This window comes from Scyliorhinus torazame, chromosome 15, assembly GCF_047496885.1.
Source record: "Scyliorhinus torazame isolate Kashiwa2021f chromosome 15, sScyTor2.1, whole genome shotgun sequence".
Classification (NCBI taxonomy): domain Eukaryota; kingdom Metazoa; phylum Chordata; class Chondrichthyes; order Carcharhiniformes; family Scyliorhinidae; genus Scyliorhinus; species Scyliorhinus torazame.
Genome location: NC_092721.1, coordinates 51,932,031 through 51,953,790, shown reverse-complemented (window position 1 = coordinate 51,953,790; position 21,760 = coordinate 51,932,031). Strand labels below are relative to the sequence as shown.

Below are 21,760 nucleotides of genomic sequence, written 5' to 3'. Positions count from 1 at the left end.
GATTAGTGCAGGAAACTCCACTCGCTGAACTAAGACACCATACCTTTCTATAATCACTACTTAGTCAGGAATCATTTTTTGTGCTCGATATAGTTGCATTGTCTGCCCCATGTCTGAATGCTCTTTTATCTAAAGTTACTTTTAATTTCAATGTTATGAGGATTATGAACAAGTTCATTTTGGCTGTTCAGGTTTCCTTGTCAGGGGTTGACAGGTAAGGTTTCCCTTGGATATAAAAGAAGACTTATGTTTAGTGAATACTTCAGATAAGTTTAGTTTCACTTTTCCTCTTTGTACCTTCGCCTCCCTGGAATTTGTTAACTACATACTCTTATGCATGTCCTGTCAAGAAGTTGAGTTGTTACCTGGAAATTGCTATTAATGTTAAAATTTAATTTTGTGCATGTAAGACAATATAGGCATATATTAACTGACTTAAAGATTCATCATATTTAATTGGAAAGAAGGACATATCACTATAATATGATCCTCTCGAGAATGGCAAGGACTTGCTTGAGACCATGTCTAAATCTTGGAAATAGATTGTTTCTGTGCTAATAGAGGCCAAGTACAGTCTTATCAGTGGCATGCTGTAACTGCAACTATTGTGTTGGCTGACCTCCGTTTAGGTAATCATTAATTATTTAAAGATCTGATTGGTTGATCTTTGCTTAACTAAATATTTCAGGGGTAAACAAGCACAGAATGAGATGGGTGTGCCAGTTTGGCCAGATTGTAGTTTGATTGTAGTTCCAAGAAACTCGAGAATGAGTTCGGGTCTATTCAATTATCAAATCTCAAGACTGTTGAGCTTTGATAATGCAATAGGCCTACATTAATTCTTGTGTTGTAAAGCACAAACTATTTTATCAAAAGTATAAAGTGAAGTATTTCTGTTAAAAATAAACTAAATTGGGTGAAAAAGAACTTTCCTTATTGTCTGTTTTTTTTTAAAAGGGTGTGACATATTGTGCTGGAGAAGTATTCTATCAGATGGCAAAATATCTAAAATTATTTGTTAATTTGTATGAAAACGTTTTTTGGGTGGTTTGATAAGTATCTATATTCTGTATCCTTTTTTTTATAAATTTAAATATCCAATTTTTTTCCAATAAAGGGGCAATTTAGCGTGGCCAACCCACCGACCATGCTCATCTTTTTGGGTTGTGGGGTGAGACCCCCGCAGACACTGGGAGAATGTGCAAAGTCCACACGAACAGTGACCTAGGGCTGAGATCGAACCCAGATCCTCGACAATGTGAGGCAGCAGTGCTAGCCACTGCACCACCGTGCTGCCCTATCTATATTCTGTACTTTTTTTTTAGCTGATACCCATTTCCACTAACCATGCTTGTACTTGGATAGCTAACAGCATATACATTTTAGATATTGCTTAATAGATAAAAGCCGATCTGCATCCTCCGAATGGTTGACCTTGTTCAAATCATCTTTGAGACTTTTTTCCCATTGTTTCAAAATAAGGAATTTCATTTTTGCACATCACATTTCTAGTGTTTGATAATCTTTCCTCTGACCATCGTTCTACCACTAGAATCGGTTTAGGCTTATTTAATTTATCAAAATTATTCATGATTTAGAACATCTCTATTGAATCTCCTCTTGGCATTCTCTGCTCTAAGGAGAATAACTCCAGCTTCCCCATTCTCTTCACATAACTGAGATCCCTCCTCCTTCATACCATTCTAGTAAATCTGTGCATCCTCAATTAATACATCCTTTCTAAAATGTGGTTCCCACGAATTGGATACAGTACTTTCTAAATGTTTAACATAACTAGTCATTTGGTAGTACAGAACTTGAGTATTACTGGAAAAAAAAATGTCGAACCTTTTTGGCTTAAACTCATCAGGTCATCTCATCTCAAGAATACCAATGTAAGGGGAAAGCAACAATTTATACTGTGTAGAAGAAAGTGCTGATTAGTTGTTAAGTAGATTCTGATTGGTAGAGACATTGCCATGCACAAGGTGACTGACAGTTAACTGCCAAGCATGAAGCCTATTGGCACATATCTGGGAAGATCGTCGCCCTGAGGATCAAGAGCAAGTGAGACCCAAGGAATGGGTTGGCATCCAGTGCTGGTGCTCTTCAGGATACTGCCACACTCAATGACAATGGGGCAAGAAAAGATACAGTAACAAAAGATGTGCCCAGAGCATGTGCGCTCTTAACTGAAAGCAAAATAAGACCAGTAACAAATGGGCGGTACGGCAGCACTGTGGTTAGCACAGTTGCTTCACAGCGTCAGGGTCCCAGGTTCAATTCCCTCTTGGGTCACTGTCTGTATGGAATCTGCACGTTGTCCCCTTGTGTGCATGGGTTTCCTCCGGGTGCTCCGGTTTCCTCCCACAAGTCCCGAAAGACATGCTTGTTAGGTGAATTGGACATTCTGAATTCTCCCTCCGTGTACCCGAACAGGCGACAAAGTGTGGCGACTAGGAGAGTTTCACAGCAACTTTGTTGCAGTGTTAATGTAAGCCTACTTGTAACAAGAATAAAGATTATTATTAATATCAAGGGAGAATAATCCCAGTTAATTCAATCTTTCCTCATAGCTAATACCTTCCTTACCAGGCAACAACCTGATAAACCTTTTCTGTACTCTCTCCAAAACCTCCACAACTTTCGGGTAGTGTGGTGACCAGAATTGGACACGGTGTTCCAAATGTAGCCTAACCAACATTCTACGTAACTGTAATATAATTTGCGAAGTTTTATGCTCGATGCCCCATCCGATGAAGGCAAGCATGCCATATGCTCCTTTACCACCATTTACACCTGTGCTGCCACGTTTAAGGATCTGTGGACCCGCACTCCCAGATCTCTGTGTGTGTCTATGCTCCTGACGGTTCCATTTACCAAATTGGTCGACCCAATTCAGGTGGGAGCTGTAAAATAAATGGCAGAACCATCAGGAGAGATTGAATAAACTGGGATTAAGACCATAAGACATAGGAGCGGAAGTAAGGCCATTCGGCCCATCGAGTCCACTCCACCATTCAATCATGGCTAATTTCAACTCCATTTACCCGCTCTCTCTCCATAGCCCTTAATTCCTCGAGAAATCAAGAATTTATCAACTCCTGTCTTAAAGACACTCAACGTCCTGGCCTCCACCGCCCTCTGTGGCAATGAATTCCACAGACCCACCACTCTCTGGCTGAAGAAATTTCTCCTCATCTCTGTTCTAAAGTGACTCCCTTTTATTCTAAGGCTGGGCCCCCGGGTCCTAGTCTCCCCTGCTAATGGAAACAACTTCCCGACATCCACCCTATCTAAGCCATTCATTATCTTGTAAGTTTCTATTAGATCTCCCCTCAACCTCCTAAACTCCAATGAATATAATCCCAGGATCCTCAGACGTTCATCGTATGTTAGGCCTACCATTCCTGGGATCATCCGTGTGAATCTCTGCTGGACCCGCTCCAGTGCCAGTATGTCCTTCCTGAGGTGTGGGGCCCAAAATTGCTCACCGTATTCGAAATGGGGCCTAACTAATGCTTTATAAAGCTTCAGAAGTACATCCCTGCTTTTATATTCCAAGCCTCTTGAGATGAATGACAACATTGCATTTGCTTTCTTAATTACGGACTCAACCTGCAAGTTTACCTTTAGAGAATCCTGGACTAGGACTCGCAAGTCCCTTTGCACTTCAGCATTATGAATTTTGTCACCGTTTAGAAAATAGTCCATGCCTCTATTCTTTTTTCCAAAGTGCAAGACCTCGCACTTGCCCACGTTGAATTTCATCAGCCGTTTCTTGGACCACTCTCCTAAACTGTCTAAATCTTTCTGCAGCCTCCCCACCTCCTCAATACTACCTGCCCCTCCACCTATCTTTGTATCATCGGCAAACTTAGCCAGAATGCCCCCAGTCCCGTCATCTAGATCGTTAATATATAAAGAGAACAGCTGTGGCCCCAACACTGAACCCTGCGGGACACCACTCGTCACCGGTTGCCATTCCGAAAAAGAACCTTTTATCCCAACTCTCTGCCTTCTGCCTGACAGCCAATCGTCAATCCATGTTAGTACCTTGCCTCGAATACCATGGGCCCTTATTTTACTCAGCAGTCTCCCGTGAGGCACCTTATCAAAGGCCTTTTGGAAGTCAAGATAGATAACATCCATTGGCTCTCCTTGGTCTAACCTATTTGTTATCTCTTCAAAGAACTCTAACAGGTTTGTCAGACACGACCTCCCCTTACTAAATCCATGCTGACTTGTCCTAATCTGACCCTGCACTTCCAAGAATTTAGAAATCTCATCCTTAACAATGGATTCTAGAATCTTGCCAACAACCGAGGTTAGGCTAATTGGCCTATAATTTTCCATCTTTTTCCTTGTTCCCTTCTTGAATAGGGGGGTTACAACAGCGATTTTCCAATCCTCTGGGACTTTCCCTGACTCCAGTGACTTTTGAAAGATCATAACTAACGCCTCCACTATTTCTTCAGCTATCTCCTTTAGAACTCTAGGATGTAGTCCATCTGGGCCCGGAGATTTATCAATTTTTAGACCTCTTAGTTTCTCTAGCACTTTCTCCTTTGTGATGGCTACCATATTCAACTCTGCCCCCTGACTCTCCGGAATTGTTGGGATATTACTCATGTCTTCTACTGTGAAGACTGACGCAAAGTACTTATTTAGTTCCTCAGCTATTTCCTTATCTCCCATCACAAAATTACCAGCGTCATTTTGGAGCGGCCCAATGTCAACTTTTGCATCCCGTTTGTTTTTAATGTATTTAAAGAAACTTTTACTATCATTCCTAATGTTACTGGCTAGCCTACCTTCATATTTGATCCTCTCTTTCCTTATTTCTCTCTTTGTTATCCTCTGTTTGTTTTTGTAGCCTTCCCAATCTTCTGACTTCCCACTACTCTTTGCCACATTATAGGCTTTCTCTTTTGCTTTGATGCATTCCCTAACTTCCTTTGTCAGCCATGGCTGCCTAATCCCCCCTCTGATAACCTTTCTTTTCTTTGGGATGAACCTCTGTACTGTGTCCTCAATTACTCCCAGAAACTCCTGCCATTGCTGTTCTACTGTCTTTCCCACTAGGCTCTGCTCCCAGTCGATTTTCGTCAGTTCCTCCCTCATGCCCCTGTAGTTACCTTTATTTAACTGTAACACCTTTACATCTGATTCTACCTTCTTTCTTTCAAATTGGAGATTGAATTCTACCATATTATGATCACTGCCTCCTAAGTGCTCCCTTACTTTAAGATCTTTAATCAAGTCTAGCTCATTACATAACACTAAGTCCAGAATGGCCTGTTCCCTCGTGGGCTCCATCACAAGCTGTTCCAAAAAGCCCTCCTGTAAACATTCAATTAATTCCCTTTCCTTGGGTCCACTGGCAGCATTATTTACCCAGTCCACCTGCATATTGAAGTCCCCCATGATCACTGTGACCTTGCCTTTCTGACATGCACTTTCTATTTCGTGGTGCATTTTGTGCCCCCGGTCCTGACCACTGTTAGAAGGCCTGTACATAACTCCCATTATGGTTTTTTTGCCTTTGTGGTTCCTCAACTCTACCCACACAGACTCCACATCATCTGACCCTATGTCGTTTAGTGCTATTGATTTAATTTCATTCCTAATTAACAAGGCAACCCCGCCCCCTCTGCCCACCTCTCTGTCTTTTCGATAGGTTGTGAATCCCTGGATGTTTAAATGCCAGTCCTGAACCCCCTGCAATCATGTCTCTGTGATGCCTACCACATCATACCTGCCAGTCACGATCTGGGCCACAAGCTCATCTACCTTGTTCCGTACACTGCGCGCATTTAAATATAGCACCTTTAATTCTCTATTGACCGTCCCTTTTTGTTTTCTTAGTGTAGTGGACCTTGGTTTACTGAGCCTTTCCATACACTGTGTCATATTTTGTGAGATGGGGACTATCGTAACCTCTCCTGAGTTTTGTCTTTTCGTGCTTTTTTGTATTCCTAAGCAGCTACGCTTCCCACTGATTACTTCACCTCTTGGTTCCCTTTCCCTTCCCCCCAATCTTTAGTTTAAAGTCCTATTGACCACCCTATTTACTCTTTTCGACAGAACACTGGTCCCAGCTCGGTTCAGGTGGAGACCATCCCAACGGTATAGGTCCCCCCTGTCCCAAAACTGATGCCAGTGTCCCATGAAAAGGAACCCCTCTTTCCCACACCACTCTTTCAGCCACGTGTTAACTTCCCTTATTCTTGCCTCCCTCTGCCAATTTGCACGTGGCTCGGGCAGTAATCCGGAGATTATGACCCTTGAGGACCTGTTTTTTAATTTGAATCCTAGCTCTTTATAATCCCTAAACAGGTCCTCTTTCCTAGACTTGCCTATGTTGTTGGTACCGACATGGACCACAACAACTGGATCCTCCCCCTCCCTCTCCAGTATCCTTTCAAGCCGGTCAGAGCACCCTAGCACCGGGCAGGCAACATACCATGCAGGACTCTTTATCCTGCTCACAAAGGATACTATCTATCCCCCTGATAATAGAATCCTCTACAACTACAACTTGCCTATTTACTCCCTCCCCTTGAATGGCCTGCTGAACCATGGTGCCTTAGTCAGCTGACTCATCCTTCCTGCAGCCCTGTTCGCCATCCACACAGGGAGCAAGTGCCTCATACCTGTTGGACAGGGTCAAGGGCTGAGGCTCCTGAGTTCCTGACTGCTGGTTCCCTTTACCTGCCTGACTTGCAGTCACACCCTGCTGTCCCTGGCCACTGGCAGGATTCAAACTACTTACTCTGACAGGTGTGACTGCCTCCTGAAACACAGTGTCCAGGTAAGTCTTCCCCCTCCCGGATGTGCCTCAGTGTTTGAAGCTCAGACTCCAGCTCATCAACTCTGAGCCGGAGCTCTTCGAGCAGCCAACACTTACTGCAGATGTGGTCACTGCAGCTCGCAATGGGATCTGCCAGCTCCCACATCAAGCAGCTCAAGCACATCATCTGACCAGCCATCACTAATTAATTAATTTAATTTAAGTTTACGAGTTTAGCTGTGTTTTTTTTTAATTTGGGGCAGATTTGCTATCAGCCAATCAGATCACAGCTTCCCTCTGACGTCACTTTTGGAAAAAAACAAAAACTGGAAAACAGGAAGGTACCGTTAGATTTTTATACTCACAGAGACTGCTCCTCCACCTCCGAACGGCTCCCGAAATTAGGCCCGAAGAAAGAGAACAAAACAGTCGGGAAAAAGCACCTTCTCCCACTCTTCACTGAATTACCTCACTGCACCAAATTACCAAATTCTCACTCTGTCTGTGTCTCACTCACTCAGGCTGTGTCTCCTTGACCTGCGCAATGCTTACTAATGTGCGCTTTCTGTCTGTCTTTGATACAGACTTTAGGATGACTCATACTAAAACTTCAAAGAGAAGAATACAATGTGTACCTTTGTGCCCCTTAACAGGCCTCAGGTGACTGCCAGATAACTGCCTCTCAGCAATTAGGGTGGTGGCAGCTTCAGCCAATCAGACACTAATATACACTGCACTTTTAACTGAAAATCAGCAAAATTAGATTAACCACTTACCTTTCCTGGTTACCTCACTGCACCAAATTACCAAATTCTCACTCTGTTTGTGTCTCACTCACTCAGGCTGTGTCTCCTTGACCTGAGCAATGCTTACTAATGTGGCTACTAGGGTGGCTTACTAATGTGGCTACTAGGGTGGGTAGTAATACTAATGTATTACTTGAATCGTAATTTGCTCTGTTTAACCTTTGCTCTAGAGTCGCCAGGTATCTTTATGATACCGCCACAAGGTTCAAGTTCAAGTAATGATCAATACCTCAACACACCAATTAGTAAGATTCAAATCAAAGCACATTCATTATACACAGTAAATCACTACTCATGCATAAACTCTACTTTCTAGGCTATTCCTATCACTAAAAGGCCTATACTTAGCTTCGGACTGGCACACCAGGTCAGTGGAACAAATGGCCTTTTGTTCAGGTCCTGAGTCTGCAGGATTCAAAAGCTGGTATGGACTGGTAGCTAGGAGCGCCTATCTTGTAGCGAGCATTGACTTGAGACTTACTTGGTTGGCGGCAGCGAGGCAGGTCACTGTCAAGGGTTGGTTCAAGCTGCTGAGTGACCCTGCCAAAGAAGAACGATTTGAACTTGGGGGCTTTACTTTATAGTCCCCAGGGGCTTCCCGCTCTTCGGGGCGGACCCCGTACCTGGTTCCAAGTGATTGGACTACTTTCCGATCACTTGGATCGATTTCTCCAATCCTGGAGTCGTTCCCTGATCGTTGGGAATTCCCTAAATTCCCTGATTCCCTAAATGTCTGTTGGTCTTCCTTTGTCTTGGCTCCTGCTGGCGCCGAGGAGTCTGGCTTGGCTTTATTCACCTCAACTGTGCCCTGGAATCGCTCATTACTATGCAGATGGCTGCTGTATTACTATGCAGATGGCTGCTGGTTTCAGTGCTGTCTGGTTCCTTACAGGTTCCAATACACATGATTTCTGTATTTGCTAGTCTTTGCCTGTGTTGGCTGAATTTCCCTTCAGCCTTTGCGGTTCTCCATTTTAAGTCGGGAAGTGGCCAACTCAGGTGGCTACAAATTGGAATCTGTATCACCTTTCAATTATAGAAAGGGTGATTTGATTCAAAAGTAAATAAACAGTGAACTCAGTGAACCTAACTGTTCAGTTCTGGGCACTGCACCTCAGGATTCATACGTTCACCTCGGAGGGGGTACCAGAAATATACCTAAACTAATATGGTTAAAATGATGGAGGCGGAGTTTCATTGACTAAGCTTGTATTGCTGAATGTGGAAAATGAAGGGATGATTTAATTGAGGTGTTCAGGATGATTAAAGGAATTGGTAGAGTAGAGAGGTCATTTTTTCTGGTGGCGAAGCCAGCTCAGCCGAGACCTTAAAATTAGAGCCAGGCCTTTGGTTTTTAATCTATTATTTCACGGAAATTGTGTGTCACAAGCAAGGCCATTATTTGCTAGCCATCCTTAACTGTCCTTGAACATTTCTGAGGGCAGTTGAGAGTCAACCACATTGCTGTGTGTCTGGAGTCACATGTAGACCAGACCAGATAAGGAAGGCAGATTTCCTTCCTTGAAGTATTATGACAATCAATTTTAGTTTCATGGTCACCATTATTAAGACTAGCTTTCAATTACAGATTAATAAAATTAATTTAAATCCCACCAGCTGCCGTGATGGGATTCAAACCATTATCTGGATAACTAGTCCAGTGACATTACCAACTCACTACCATGTCCCCATATTTGGGAGTGATGTCCTTACACAAAGGGGAATGGAAATCTGGAACACTAAACCTATCAGGCTGTTGGAGCTAAATCAGTTGAAGGTTTCACAACTTAGATTGACAGATTTTTGTTGGGAATGTGTTAGAACCAAGGCAGGTAGAGATGGGAGTTAAGATATGAATCAGCTTTGATCTAATTGAATGGGGGAAAAGTTTGAGGGCATGAATGGCCTGTTCCTTTTGTTGTGTAAACTTTATGCAACTTTTATATGCCAAGGTAGTGTCACCCTGTGCATTGACCTAAAACGGCAAAACATGCAAATGTGCACCTATCTTCTAGTGAATTATTGGAAGTGCAAAAGCCTACTACTAAAAATAAATTAGAAACCGCCCTGCTTGTGTGAATGGTACTGAGCTACACAGAACCCAGAAAAAACACCGTTGAAAGGAACTTTGGCAATCTGTTTTACAGTCACTTCCAGAATGACTTTTTTAAAAGATATTTTTAGTTATTAATGATCATACCAGCATGAACTGAGCTTGGTTTTGTAAACTACTTGGCGAAGCAAGTATGAAGTATAAATTTAAATTATGCAACTCCTATTTAAGCTACGAAAGTGGCATTTTCTATGTAATATTAAAATGCTGTCACAGTCCGTGTGGAGTTTGCACATTCTCCCGTGTCTGTGTGGGTTTCACCCTCACAAACCAAAGATGTGCAGGGTAGGTAAATTGGCGATGCTAAATTACCCCTTAATTGGGAAAAAAATGAATTGGATACATTAAATTTATTTTTAAAAGTTCCATGGGAACTGAGGGGCGATGGTGGGGAACTGTTTTAAAAATGAATATTTTCAGCAATATTTCTGTAAAAGTATAAATAAACTTGACAAGTATTAGATTAGTGGAACAACCCATAATAATAAATCATGTTTGGGTGGGAGTAAAATGAAGGACTAGATGGCTACAGTAAGCTGACCTTACATCTCTGAGACCTGGATTCAAATTCAGCTTTCTGTCTCTGTAACAAATGTGAATAAACAAGTCTCGTCCCTATCTGATAGCAGTAAGGGTCATGTGTGAAATGGATTTGAGCACTCGGTATCAGCTCCAGAGACTAATAGCAGACTTCAGGAGGCCACAGACAGACTGATGAAATGAGCAGATACAAGGCAGATGCAATTCAACACATCAAAGTGTAAAGTGATGGATTTTAAAAGGAAAGATTTTGATAAACTAAATGGTTCAATTGTAAATGAGATGCGGAGTGGTGGTGCATGTACAAAAATCTTTGAACGTGACTGGACAATTTATAAAGCATGTTAAGAAAGCAACCATGATCTTTGGCTTTTAAACAGAGCTATAGGGCTCGATTCAACCAAATAGGAACAAAGTCCCAGAGCAAGCGCATTTAGCCACGTGTTTCCTGGCGCTCGCAGTGCCGAGAAACACATGGCTATTCAACACGACTCGCAATGTAGAAGGGCCCTCAACAGGGAACGCTCGGCCGAGGCTGCACATAGCCCCGTTTTCAACATTGTGGAGAACCGCTCGCTGCTCCACTCCACTTCCCACCCATGTAGGGCACCCCAGGCCAGATCGCGCATGGGCAGAAGCCCTGGCACCTTGGCACTGCCAACCTGGCATCCTGGCAGTGCCCATGCCAGCTGGCAAGAAACTTGGGAAAATGGCAGGTTGCCATTGTCAAGGTGCCAGGGCACTTTCATTCCCAAAGGGCAAGCAGAGGGCTTCCAATCCCCTGGAGTGCTGTTCCCGCTTGTAGGGACCAGTGGCCGTGAGGTTTGCTAGTGTCACACGGGAGGGTTTAAACTAGTATGGCAGGGGGGTGGGCACCGGAGCAATAGGTCAAAAGGTGAAAGCATTGAGGGAGAACTAGGGAATAGGGCCAGTATGGCTCTGAGGCAGAGCAGACAGGGAGATGTTGCTGAACACAGCGGGTCTGGTGGCCTGAAGTGCATATGTTTTAATGCAAGAAGTATTACAGGTAAGGCAGATGAACGTAGAGGTTGGATTAGTACTTGGAACTATGATGTTGTTGCCATTACAGAGACCTGGTTGAAGGAAGGACAGGATTAGCAGCTAAACATTGCAGGATTTAGATGTTTCAGGCGGGATAGAGGGGGATGTAAAAGGGGTGGTGGAGTTGCGCTACTGGTTAGGGAGAATATCACAGCTGTACTACGGGAGGACACCTCAGAGGGCAGTGAGGCTATATGGGTAGAGATCAGGAATAAGAAGGGTGCAGTCACAATGTCGGGGGTTTACTACAGGCCTCCCAACAGCCAGCGGGAAATCGAGGAGCAGATAGGTAGACAGATTTTGGAAAAGAAAAGATTTTTGAAAACAACAGGGTTGTTATGATGGGAGAATTCAACTTCCCCAATATTGACTGGGACTCACTTAGAGCTAGGAGCTTAGGCGGGGCAGAGTTTGTAAGGAGCATCCAGGAGGGCTTCTTAAAACAATATGTAGACTGACCAACTAGGAAAGGGACTGTACTAGACCTGGTATTGGGGAATGAGCCCGGCCAGGTGGTAGAAGTTTCAGTAAGGGAGCATTTCGGGAACAGTGACCACAATTCAGTACGTTTTAAAGTGCTGGTGGACAAGGATAAGAGTGGTCCTAGGGTGAATGTGCTAAATTGGGGGAAGGCTATTGATAACAATATTAGACGGGAACTGAAGAACCTAGATTGGGGGCGGATGCTTGAGGGTAAATCAACATCTGACATGTGGGAGACTTTCAAGTGTCAGTTGGAAGGAATTCAGGACCGGCATGTTCCTGTGAGGAAGAAGGATGAATACGGCAAATTTCGGGTACCTTGGGTAACGAGAGATATTGTAGGCCTTGTCAAAAAGAAAAAGGAAGCATTTGTCAGGGCTGGAAGGCTGGGAACTGACAAAGCCTGTGTGGGATATAAGGAAAATAGGAAGGAACGTAAGCAAGGAGTCAGGAGGGCTAGAAGGGGTCACGAAAAGTCATTGGCAAATAGGGCTAAGGAAAATCCCAAGGCTTTGTACACGTACGTAAAAAGCAAGAGGGTAGCCAGGGAAAGGGTTGGCCCACTGAAGGATAGGCAAGGGAATCCATGTGTGGAGACAGAGGAAATGGGCGAAGTACTAAATGAATACTTTGCATCAGTATTCACCAAAGAGAAGGAATTGGTAGATGTTGAGTCTGGAGAAGGGTGTGTAGATAGCCTGGGTCACATTGAGATCCAAAAAGATGAGGTGTTGGGCGTCTTGAAAAATATTAAGGTAGATAAGTCCCCAGGGCCTGATGGGATCCTACCCCAGAATACTGAAGGAGGCTAGAGAGGAAATTGCTGAGGCCTTGACAAAAATCTTTGGATCCTCACTGTCTTCAGGTGATGTCCCGGAGGACTGGAGGGTAGCCAATGTCGTTCCTTTGTTTAAGAAGGGTAGCAAGGATAATCCAGGGAACTACAGGCCGGTCAGTGGTAGGGAAATTACTGGAGAGAATTCTTCGAGACAGGATCTACTCCCATTTGGAAGCAAATGGACGTATTAGTGAGAGGCAGCATAGTTTTGTGAAGGGGAGGCCGTGTCTCACTAACTTGATAGAGTTTTTCGAAGAAGGCACAAAGATGATTGATGCAGGTAGGGCAGTGGATGTTGTCTATATGGACTTCAGTAAAGCCTTTGACAAGGTCCCTCATGATAGACTGGTACAAAAGGTGAAGTCACACGGGATCAGGGGTGAGCTGGCAAGGTGGATACAGAACTGGCTAGGTCATAGAAGGCAGAGAGTAGCAATGGAAGGGTGCTTTTCTGATTGGAGGGCTCTGACTAGTGGTGTTCCGCAGGGATCAGTGCTGGGAACTTTGCTGTTCGTAGTATATACAAATGATTTGGAGGAAAATGTAACTGGTCTGATTAGTAAGTTTGCAGACGCCACAAAGGTTGGTGGAATTGCGGATAGCGATGAGGACTGAAGGAGGATACAGCAGGATTTAGATTGTTTGCAGACTTGGCGGAGAGATGGCAGTTTAGTCCGGACAAATGTGAGGTAATGCATTTTTAAGGTCTAATGCAGGTAGGGAATATACAGCGAATGGTAGAACCCTCAAGAGTATTGAAAGTCAGAGAGATCTAGGTGTACAGGCCCACAGGTCACTGAAAGGGGCAACACAGGTGGAGAAGGTAGTCAAGAAGACATACGGCATGCTTGCCTTCATTGGCCGGGGCATTGAGTATAAGAATTGGCAAGTCATGTTGCAGCTGTATAGAACCTTAGTTAGCCCACACTTGGAGTATAGTGTTCAATTCTGGTCGCCACACTACCAGAAGGATGTGGAGGCGTTCGGGTGCAGAAGAGATTTACCAGGATGTTGCCTGGTATGGAGGGCATTGGCAATGAGGAGCGGTTGAATAAACTCGGTTTGTTCTCACTGGAACGAAGGAGGTTGAGGGGCGACCTGAAAGAGGTCTACAAAATTATGAGGGGCAAAGACAGAGTGGATGGTCAGAGGCTTTTCCCCAGGGTAGAGGGGTCAATTACTCAGGCATAGGTTTAAGGTGCGAGGGGCAAGGTTTAGATTAGATGTACGAGGCAAGTTTTTTACACAGAGGGTAGTGGGTGCCTGGAACTCGCTGCCAGAGGAGGTACTGGAAGCAGGGACGATAGTGACATTTAAGGGGCAACTTGACAAATACATGAATAGGTTGGGAATAGATGGATACGGACCCAGGAAGTGTAGAAGATTGTAGTTTAGTTGGGCAGCATGGCCGGCGCGGGCTTGGAGGGCCGAAGGGCCTGTTCCTGTGCTGTACTTTTCTTTGTTCTTTGCCGAACAGCGCTCACCTGAGATCTCCAAGGCGAAGGGGATCTGCACAGTAGAGTGAGACTTACTGTCTCGCTCGAATATGCAGATTTGCCAAAAAACTATTGTGGGCGGAATTTATATCGCAACATCTCACAAGGTCGCGTTGGATTTCAAGAGGTGTTGGGAGCTGGGTAGATCCTGGGAACGGGGTCTCCCGGCTTTTATCGGCCATGCTGCGCTTTGGTGAGCTGCTTTTCAGGTGCAGCCGTTAGATTGTGCCATAGCGTACAAAAGTAAGGAAGTTGCACTAGGGCGCGATCTACCGGCGGGGGGGGGGGGGGGGGGGGGGGGCAACGAGGCCAGTAGATGCCGAGAGAGGCCTCTTCGGGATCTAACCAACTCGATCTAACTGGATCTTCTTTTGTTGTGCTCTTGACGTAGCATAAGCTGCTTCCTTGATGTGCACTCTGACAAAGGAAGGTTCAGACTTGGAGATAGCTTCAACACGTTTATTGAACTATTAACAATTCTCCTGCTTGGATTGAATGCTACCGTTAATCCTGCTATAGCTACTCAGACTGACTAACCAGTCTGCTACAATCCACGTGGTGGGAGTGTTGTGTTTCAATCAACCCTGTATCTGTGCTCACTGAGAGTTTCCACTGGAAAGAGGAAGATCATGTGTGCAGTGTCCTTATATATGGGTTGGTGTAATGCCCCGCTGTGGTAGTGTCACCTCTGTGTGTAAAGTGAATGCCCATTGGTCGTGTCCTATCTTACTGACCTATTGGTTGACTGCCTGTGTGTCATCTCTCTGGTGTTCCCTCTAGTGTCTAGCTAGGTGTGTATATTCATTAACCCTTTGTGTACTTACAGTGATGTATATCACCACATATCTCACGATCCAAACCACGCCCATTGTGGGCAGGATTAGTATTTGACAAATCTACATATTATCATAGAATTTACTGTGAGAAGGAGGCCATTCGGCCCATCAAGTTTGTACCAGCTCTTGGAACGTGCACCCTACTTAAACCCACATCGCCACCCTATCATCAAAACCCAACCTAACCTTTTGCACACGAAGGGGCAATTTAGCCAGTCCACCTAACCTGCCCATCTTTGGACTGTGGGAGGAAACCGGAGGATCCGGTGGCTACCCACGCAGACATGGGGAGAAAGTTCAAACTCCATGCAGACAGTCATCCGAGGCGGGAATTGAACCCAGGTCCCTGGAGCTGTGAGGCAGCAGATCTTAAAAACTGTGTCACCGTGCCGGTGAGTAGCTACTCTCACTCGAATATGCAGCTCGACTGATCTGCCCAAGGCGTTGGGATCTAACGTCTTTGCCTCGGAGACCCTAGGTGAGCATTGTTCAGTACTGTTCCCCAAAAACGGGGCACTTGAGGGGTTCTTCCATGCGATCAGAGGCCCCCAGGTGGTTGCCCTCTGGGCAGGGTGGCACCTTGACATTGCTCATGTGAAGTGGGTGGACCCCCTTATAGGTGAGTAGGAGCTTTGGGGGGGTTCGGGGAATTGTGCCGGGGGGGGGGGGGGGGGTCAAGAGATTGGTATGCCATTTAATAATGGCATCCTGACCTCCTGCACCAAGGAGTTCTGGTGAGTGGAGCTTCACAGTGCAGGAAATGGAACTAAGTACATCCTCAGCAGGGCATTCCCTGCTGAGGCTCCGGATTGTAACAGAGTCCTGTTCGATAGCATGGTCTTTCTTGGCGCTGCAAGTACCGAGAAATACCCGGCTAAACGCGCTCGACATGAGATTCTGTTGAAATTCAGTTAGATCACGCCCAACGTCTTTAGAAATCACCCCCCTGTTAGGCCCCATCTGGAGTATTGTGCCCAGTGCGGGATACCACAATTTAGGAAGAATATCAAGGCCTTGGAGAAGTTGCGGAGGAACCTTTCTAGAATGCTACCAGGAATGTGGTGAGACTAGAGAAGCTGGCTTTGTTGATGTCAGAACAGAGAGGAGATTGAATCGAGGTGTTCAAAATCATACTAAGAAGTCTTACAACACCAGGTTAAAGTCCAACAGGTTTGTTTCGAATCACTAACTTTTGGAGCGCAGCTCCTTCATCAGGTGAGTCAAAATCATGATTGAGTAAAGACAGAGTAACTGTTTCCAGTGGTAGAAGGACATTGATCTAAGGTTATTGATGAGAGAAGCCGAGGCCATATTCATTTCTACACCTTTGTGATTTGGGATGCATTTCACTTGGTGAAAACCAATTCCACAACAGTTTTAACAAGGGAATTAGAATTATAGAATCTCAACAGTGCAGAAGGAAGCCATTTGGCCCATCAAGTCTGCACTGACCCTAGGAAAGAGTACCCTACCTTTGCCCACACCCGGCCGTATCCCAGTAACCCCACCTAATCATTTGGACACTAAGGAGCAGTTTTAGCATGGCCAATCCTCCTAACCTGCACATTTTTGGACTGGAGGAAACTGGAGCACTCGAAGGAAACCCACGCAGACATGAGGAAAGGTGCAAATTCCACGCGCACAGTCGCTCAAGGTCGGAATCGAACCCGGGTCCCTGACACTGAGAAGCTGTAATGCTAACCACTGTGCCACCGTGTCACTGAAGTATGACTCCTATCCCTTGTATCCTAGCTATAAAGGCAATAATCATAGAATTTACAGTGCAGAAGAAGGCCATTTGGCCCATCGAGTCTGTACCGGCTATTGGAAAGAGCACCCTACCTAAGCCCACACCTCCACCCTATCCCCGTAACCCCGCCTAAACTTTTTGTGGACTCTAAGGTCAAATTAGTACAGCCAATCCACCTAACCTGCACATCTTTGGATTGTGGGAGGAAACCGGAGCACCCGGCGGAAACCCATGCAAACACGGGGAGAACGTGCAGACTCCGCACAGGCAGTGACCCAAGCTGGGAATCGAACCTGGGACCCTGGAGCTGTGAAGCAACTGTGCTAACCACTGTGCTACCGTGCTGCCTTGTCTTTTTTAATTCTGTTCTATAGGTGACATCTTGATGATATGGGCACTGAAATATCTATTGTTTCCAGACTTTTACCAGTTAGAAAGTACCCTGTTCTACACTTTTTGGCCCGAACATAAAGAGCTCACTTTTTCCCACGCTGAAATCGGTTTGCTACAGTTTTGCCCATTCTACTATCACTTATAATTTGAGGTCTCTATCTAAACTGCTTACAATGCCACCTATCTTTGGATCATTGGCGAATTTGGAAAATCAACTTTATATCCCGTCACCTCAGTCAAATGCAGTGAATAGTTGACGCCTGATCATAAGTCATTGCAGGTCACCACTAGTAACGAACCTGCTGACTATCCTAAACCTGTTCAGCATCTACATGACGCAGTGCAGCAACTGGCCAAGCCTCCTCAGACGGCACCTTCCAAATCCACAAGCTTTCCTAGCTAGAAGAACAAAGGCAGCAGACCAAGTTGACGGAGGGCCCCGAGCCACAAACTATCTTGTCTTGGAACTATATAGCTGTTCCTTCACTGTCAAGAGCCTAGAACCCCCTTCCTAACATGACTGGGGTGTATCTATAATCACACGGACTGTAGCGGTTCATGAATGTAACTCGCCACAACCTTCTCAAGGAAAGTTAAGGACGGGAGATGAATGCTAGCCTTGCCAGCGATGCTCCCATCCCATGAATGAATGAAAAAAATCCTGCTGAGTTCCTAGCTTACCATTTACGAAATGTTCTAATCTAACTTCTTTAGGTTCAAACCTTGCACTATCCGACATTGAATTCTATCTGCCACATTTTTGTCCACTTACATTTATAATTTTTGCTTCTCTTCACTCAACTGCCACCTAACTTGTCATCAGCACAAAACTGCTCAGACTTGACACATATGCATAAAATCGTCAGTCTCTCTGGGACAACTAGAAAAACCAGGTGCAATAAATAGGAAAAATATGCACATCAGTATCGGAACAATTGTTTTTCTGTGAAAGGAGTTGATACACCTAACCTGGATCAATTTATGCTGCTTATCGTAATGTACTAAATCTAATCATGGGTGTTCTTAATGCTGACTTTGCTATCCACCCTCCAGGAACATAAAATTACAATTAACACGTTTAAATATTAGCTTTTCCAATCAGTGTAGTCTTTTAAATGAGTAATATGTGGAAATTGAAATATTTGGAAAATAAACTGACAAAGATATGGCTAGGATTTTGCACCTGTGGCAAAAGAGGGCACAAATGACAGTGTGGGTTCAAAATCTCACACATGCCAAAAACGCAAATCTAGTCAGCGGTATCTCGCTGATGCTGACCCCTCCCCTTGCCATTCAGTCTTGTAAACTTTCATTTAGACTTAACAGTCAGTATTTCTGTGCAGGAATTGAAAGTTTGAGATTCCAAATTACTTGAGAACTTTATAGAAACCAGGGAAAATACCGATTGATTCCATTAATGGAAAATACAAAAATGTTAACTTTTCTTTTTGCATTCAGGACCCTGTTTTATTTACTGGTACCATGAAGAAGAACCTGGATCCCTTTGATGAACACACCGATGAAGCACTATGGAATGCATTGGACGAGGTAGGAACTGGATTGGAAAACCTTAATATACTTTACAGACAGTAGGGTTTTATAATTCCTTACACGTTATTTTAAAATGTACTTGCCCCCTACATTTTAAAAATTTGTTCTTGAAATGTGAGAGTCGCTGGCTGGGCCAGCATTATTGCCCATCCCTAATTGCCCTTGAACTGAGTGGTTTGAAAGATCTATTTCAGTGGGGGTCAGTTAATAGTCAACCGCATCGCTGTGTGTGTCTGGAGTCACATGTAGACCAGAACAGGTAAGGACGGCAGATTTCTTCCCTGAAGGACATTCGTGAACCAGATGGGATTTTACGACAATTGGCAATGATTCCATGGGGCGGGATTCTCCAATCCCCCGCCGGGTCGGAGAATTTCCGGGGGGCGGCGTGACCCCGCCGCCCACCGAATTCTCCGGCACCGTCGATTCGGCGGGGGTGGGAATCGCGCCGTACCGGTCGGCGGGCCTCCCCCCCGGCGATTCTACGACCCGCGATGGGCCGAAGTCCCGCTGCTGTAATGCCGGTCCCGCCGGCGTGAATTAAACCACCTCCCTTACCGGCAGGACCAGATCATTACCTCTTCGGGTCTCTGGATGACATTTCCAGTGACAATACCACTATGCCACCGCCTCCGCATGTTTGCAGTATGCAAGTTATTAAAAATGCCACCAGTGCATTCTGTAGAGAAATATAGAAGGTTGTCTGCCTTTTGGGTGCTAAACAGTCTCAACCCTCAATATGGCAGGCAAGAAGCATACATTTGTTATGTGCCAGGGAAATGCACCGACTGCATTAATGAAAACTAACAGTCCAAAGATGTGCAGGTTAGGTGGATTGGACATGCTAAATTGCCCCTTAGTATCCAAAAGGTTAGGTGGGGTTACTGAGTTGGATAGGGTGGAGCTATGGGCTTGGGTGGGGTGCTATTTCCAAGGGCCAGTGCTTACTCGATGGGCCTAATGGTCTCCTTCTGCACTATTGGGATTCTATGATTCTAGAACAACAAGTGCCTCTTAAAGGGGCGACTGCAGGATGCCGCTGCAATGTTTTTAAAAAACACTTCGTTGAATGTGGAGTCAGCAAGTGCAGCATTGCTTGTTCTCATGCCACGACTGCCCCTCTCTTCTACACCATTACTGCACCTGTTTCTCTCTCCCTCTTTCGCCCTGTCTTTCTGGCATTTCCAAAGGCAGAGAATAATATGGCGCACACACATACCTGCCTACACTTACAAGCAATAATGCACTGAAGTGGAAGGACTCAAGATATTATTAAATTGAACTCTTGCAGATCTCTCTGTGAATAGCACATTTCAGAATTTTAAAACCTTTTCAGTTCTTCTAGTAGTTCATGAATGTAAGTTTGTGAATATTACATGGGAGGTGATCCTCATGCATACTTTTAGCTTCCTCACAAATTAAACCGAATAAAACAGTAAATGTACTTTCACGTTTCAAAACAACAACACACCCAAACAGGTATAATAATATAGTCCATTTTTGTTCTTCTTCCTCCAACTGGAATCCCTCTCGATTGACAGTCTCTTTGAACAAAAGGTCTCTGCACGATCCATCCATTTCTCTACGCCTCGGCATGTCTCTTTAAAGTCAGATACTTTAGTTCAATCTGATCACAGAGTCCCTTGTAATTCTCCAACACAGGAGCATTGGTTATCACAGCTTTCAGCTTTCAGGCTGTCCACGGAAATTTTCAACGTTTCTTCAGCAAGTCTATCAGTGGAGCAATCACGCTACTAAACCTTCGCACAAATGTTCGATCAAATCCACTCATGCCAAGAAATTGCATTATTTCCCATTGTGTCGATGGTATTGGAAACTCCTCAATAACTGTTGTCTTCACATCCCGTGTGACCATTCGACCCTGTCCGTTTGTATGGCCAAGGAAAGTGACTTGGGCCTTTCCAAACTCACTTTTGGCTAGGTTTATCACCAAACCCACCTCCTGAAGTCGATCAAATAACTCCATCAGATGTTTTAAATGTTCTTTCCATGTCTTGCTGAAAATTACAAGATCTTCGATATATACCGCACAATTGGGTAATCCTGAAACAACTTTGTTAGTTAACCGTTGAAATGTGGCTGGGACGTTTTTCATGGCAAATGGCATCACTTTGAATTGGTATATACCATCTGGAGTCACAAAAGCTGAAATCTCCTTCGCCCTTTCGGATAAAGGTATCTGCGAGTAACCTTTAAGTAAATCCAGCTTGGAAATAAAAACTGATTGTCCCACTTTCTCAATGCAATCCTCCAAACGTGGGATAGGATAAGAGTCCGTTCTTGTAACTGCATTAACCTTTCTATAGTCCACACACAACCGTTGGGTACCGTCTGGTTTAGGTACCATCACTATGGGTGAGCTCCATTGGCTGCAACCCACTTCAATTATGCCATTTTTAAGCATACTCTCAATCTCTTTGTTAACCTGTGCCAATTTTAAATGGCTCAGTCTATATGGATGTTGTTTGATTGGAACAGCATTTCCCACATCTACATCATGTACAGCCATTTTAGTACTTCCCAATTTATCTCCACAAACTTGCCCATGTGATATCAATAACTCTTTCAGGTCAGTCTGTTTTTCCTCTGGAAGGTAACTCAACAATTTATCCCAATTTTTAAGAACATCCTCATTTTCCAATTTAATTTGAGGTATGTCAATTCACAGTCATCTGGATTTGGTTCGTCACTTTGAGTTAGAATCATTAAAACCTCCTCCTTTTTCTCTTCTTCCCTTTCAAAGTACCTTTTAAGCATATTCACATGACACACTCGGTGAGTCTTCTTTCTATCTGGTGTTTGTACCACATAATTCACCTCACTTAATTTCCTTTCAATCTGATAAGGTCCACAAAACCTAGCTTTTCATGGTTCACCTACCACTGGTAACAACACTAAATCTCTGTCTCCGCTGGCAAAACTACAAACTTTGGATTTCTCGTCCGCTACCCGTTTCATCACATTATGTGCAATTTTTAAATGTTGTCTAGCCAATTCACCTGCTCTATTTAATCGTTCCCTAAAATTTGACATGTAATTCAATAATGTAATTTCTGATTTCTCACTCATCAATTTTTC

General features: G+C 44.4%; 1 protein-coding gene across 3 annotated transcripts in view; it reads left to right on the top strand.

The window, feature by feature from the left end:
* Window positions 1-21,760, top strand: part of abcc4 (ATP binding cassette subfamily C member 4 (PEL blood group)) — a 742,685-nt gene that overhangs the window by 619,286 nt on the left and 101,639 nt on the right. For all 3 annotated transcript variants that reach the window (XM_072476237.1, XM_072476236.1, XM_072476238.1), the window contains one exon: window positions 18,569-18,658. In XM_072476237.1, coding sequence (XP_072332338.1) covers window positions 18,569-18,658 — 90 coding nt within the window. The remainder of the gene's footprint in view (window positions 1-18,568; window positions 18,659-21,760) is intronic.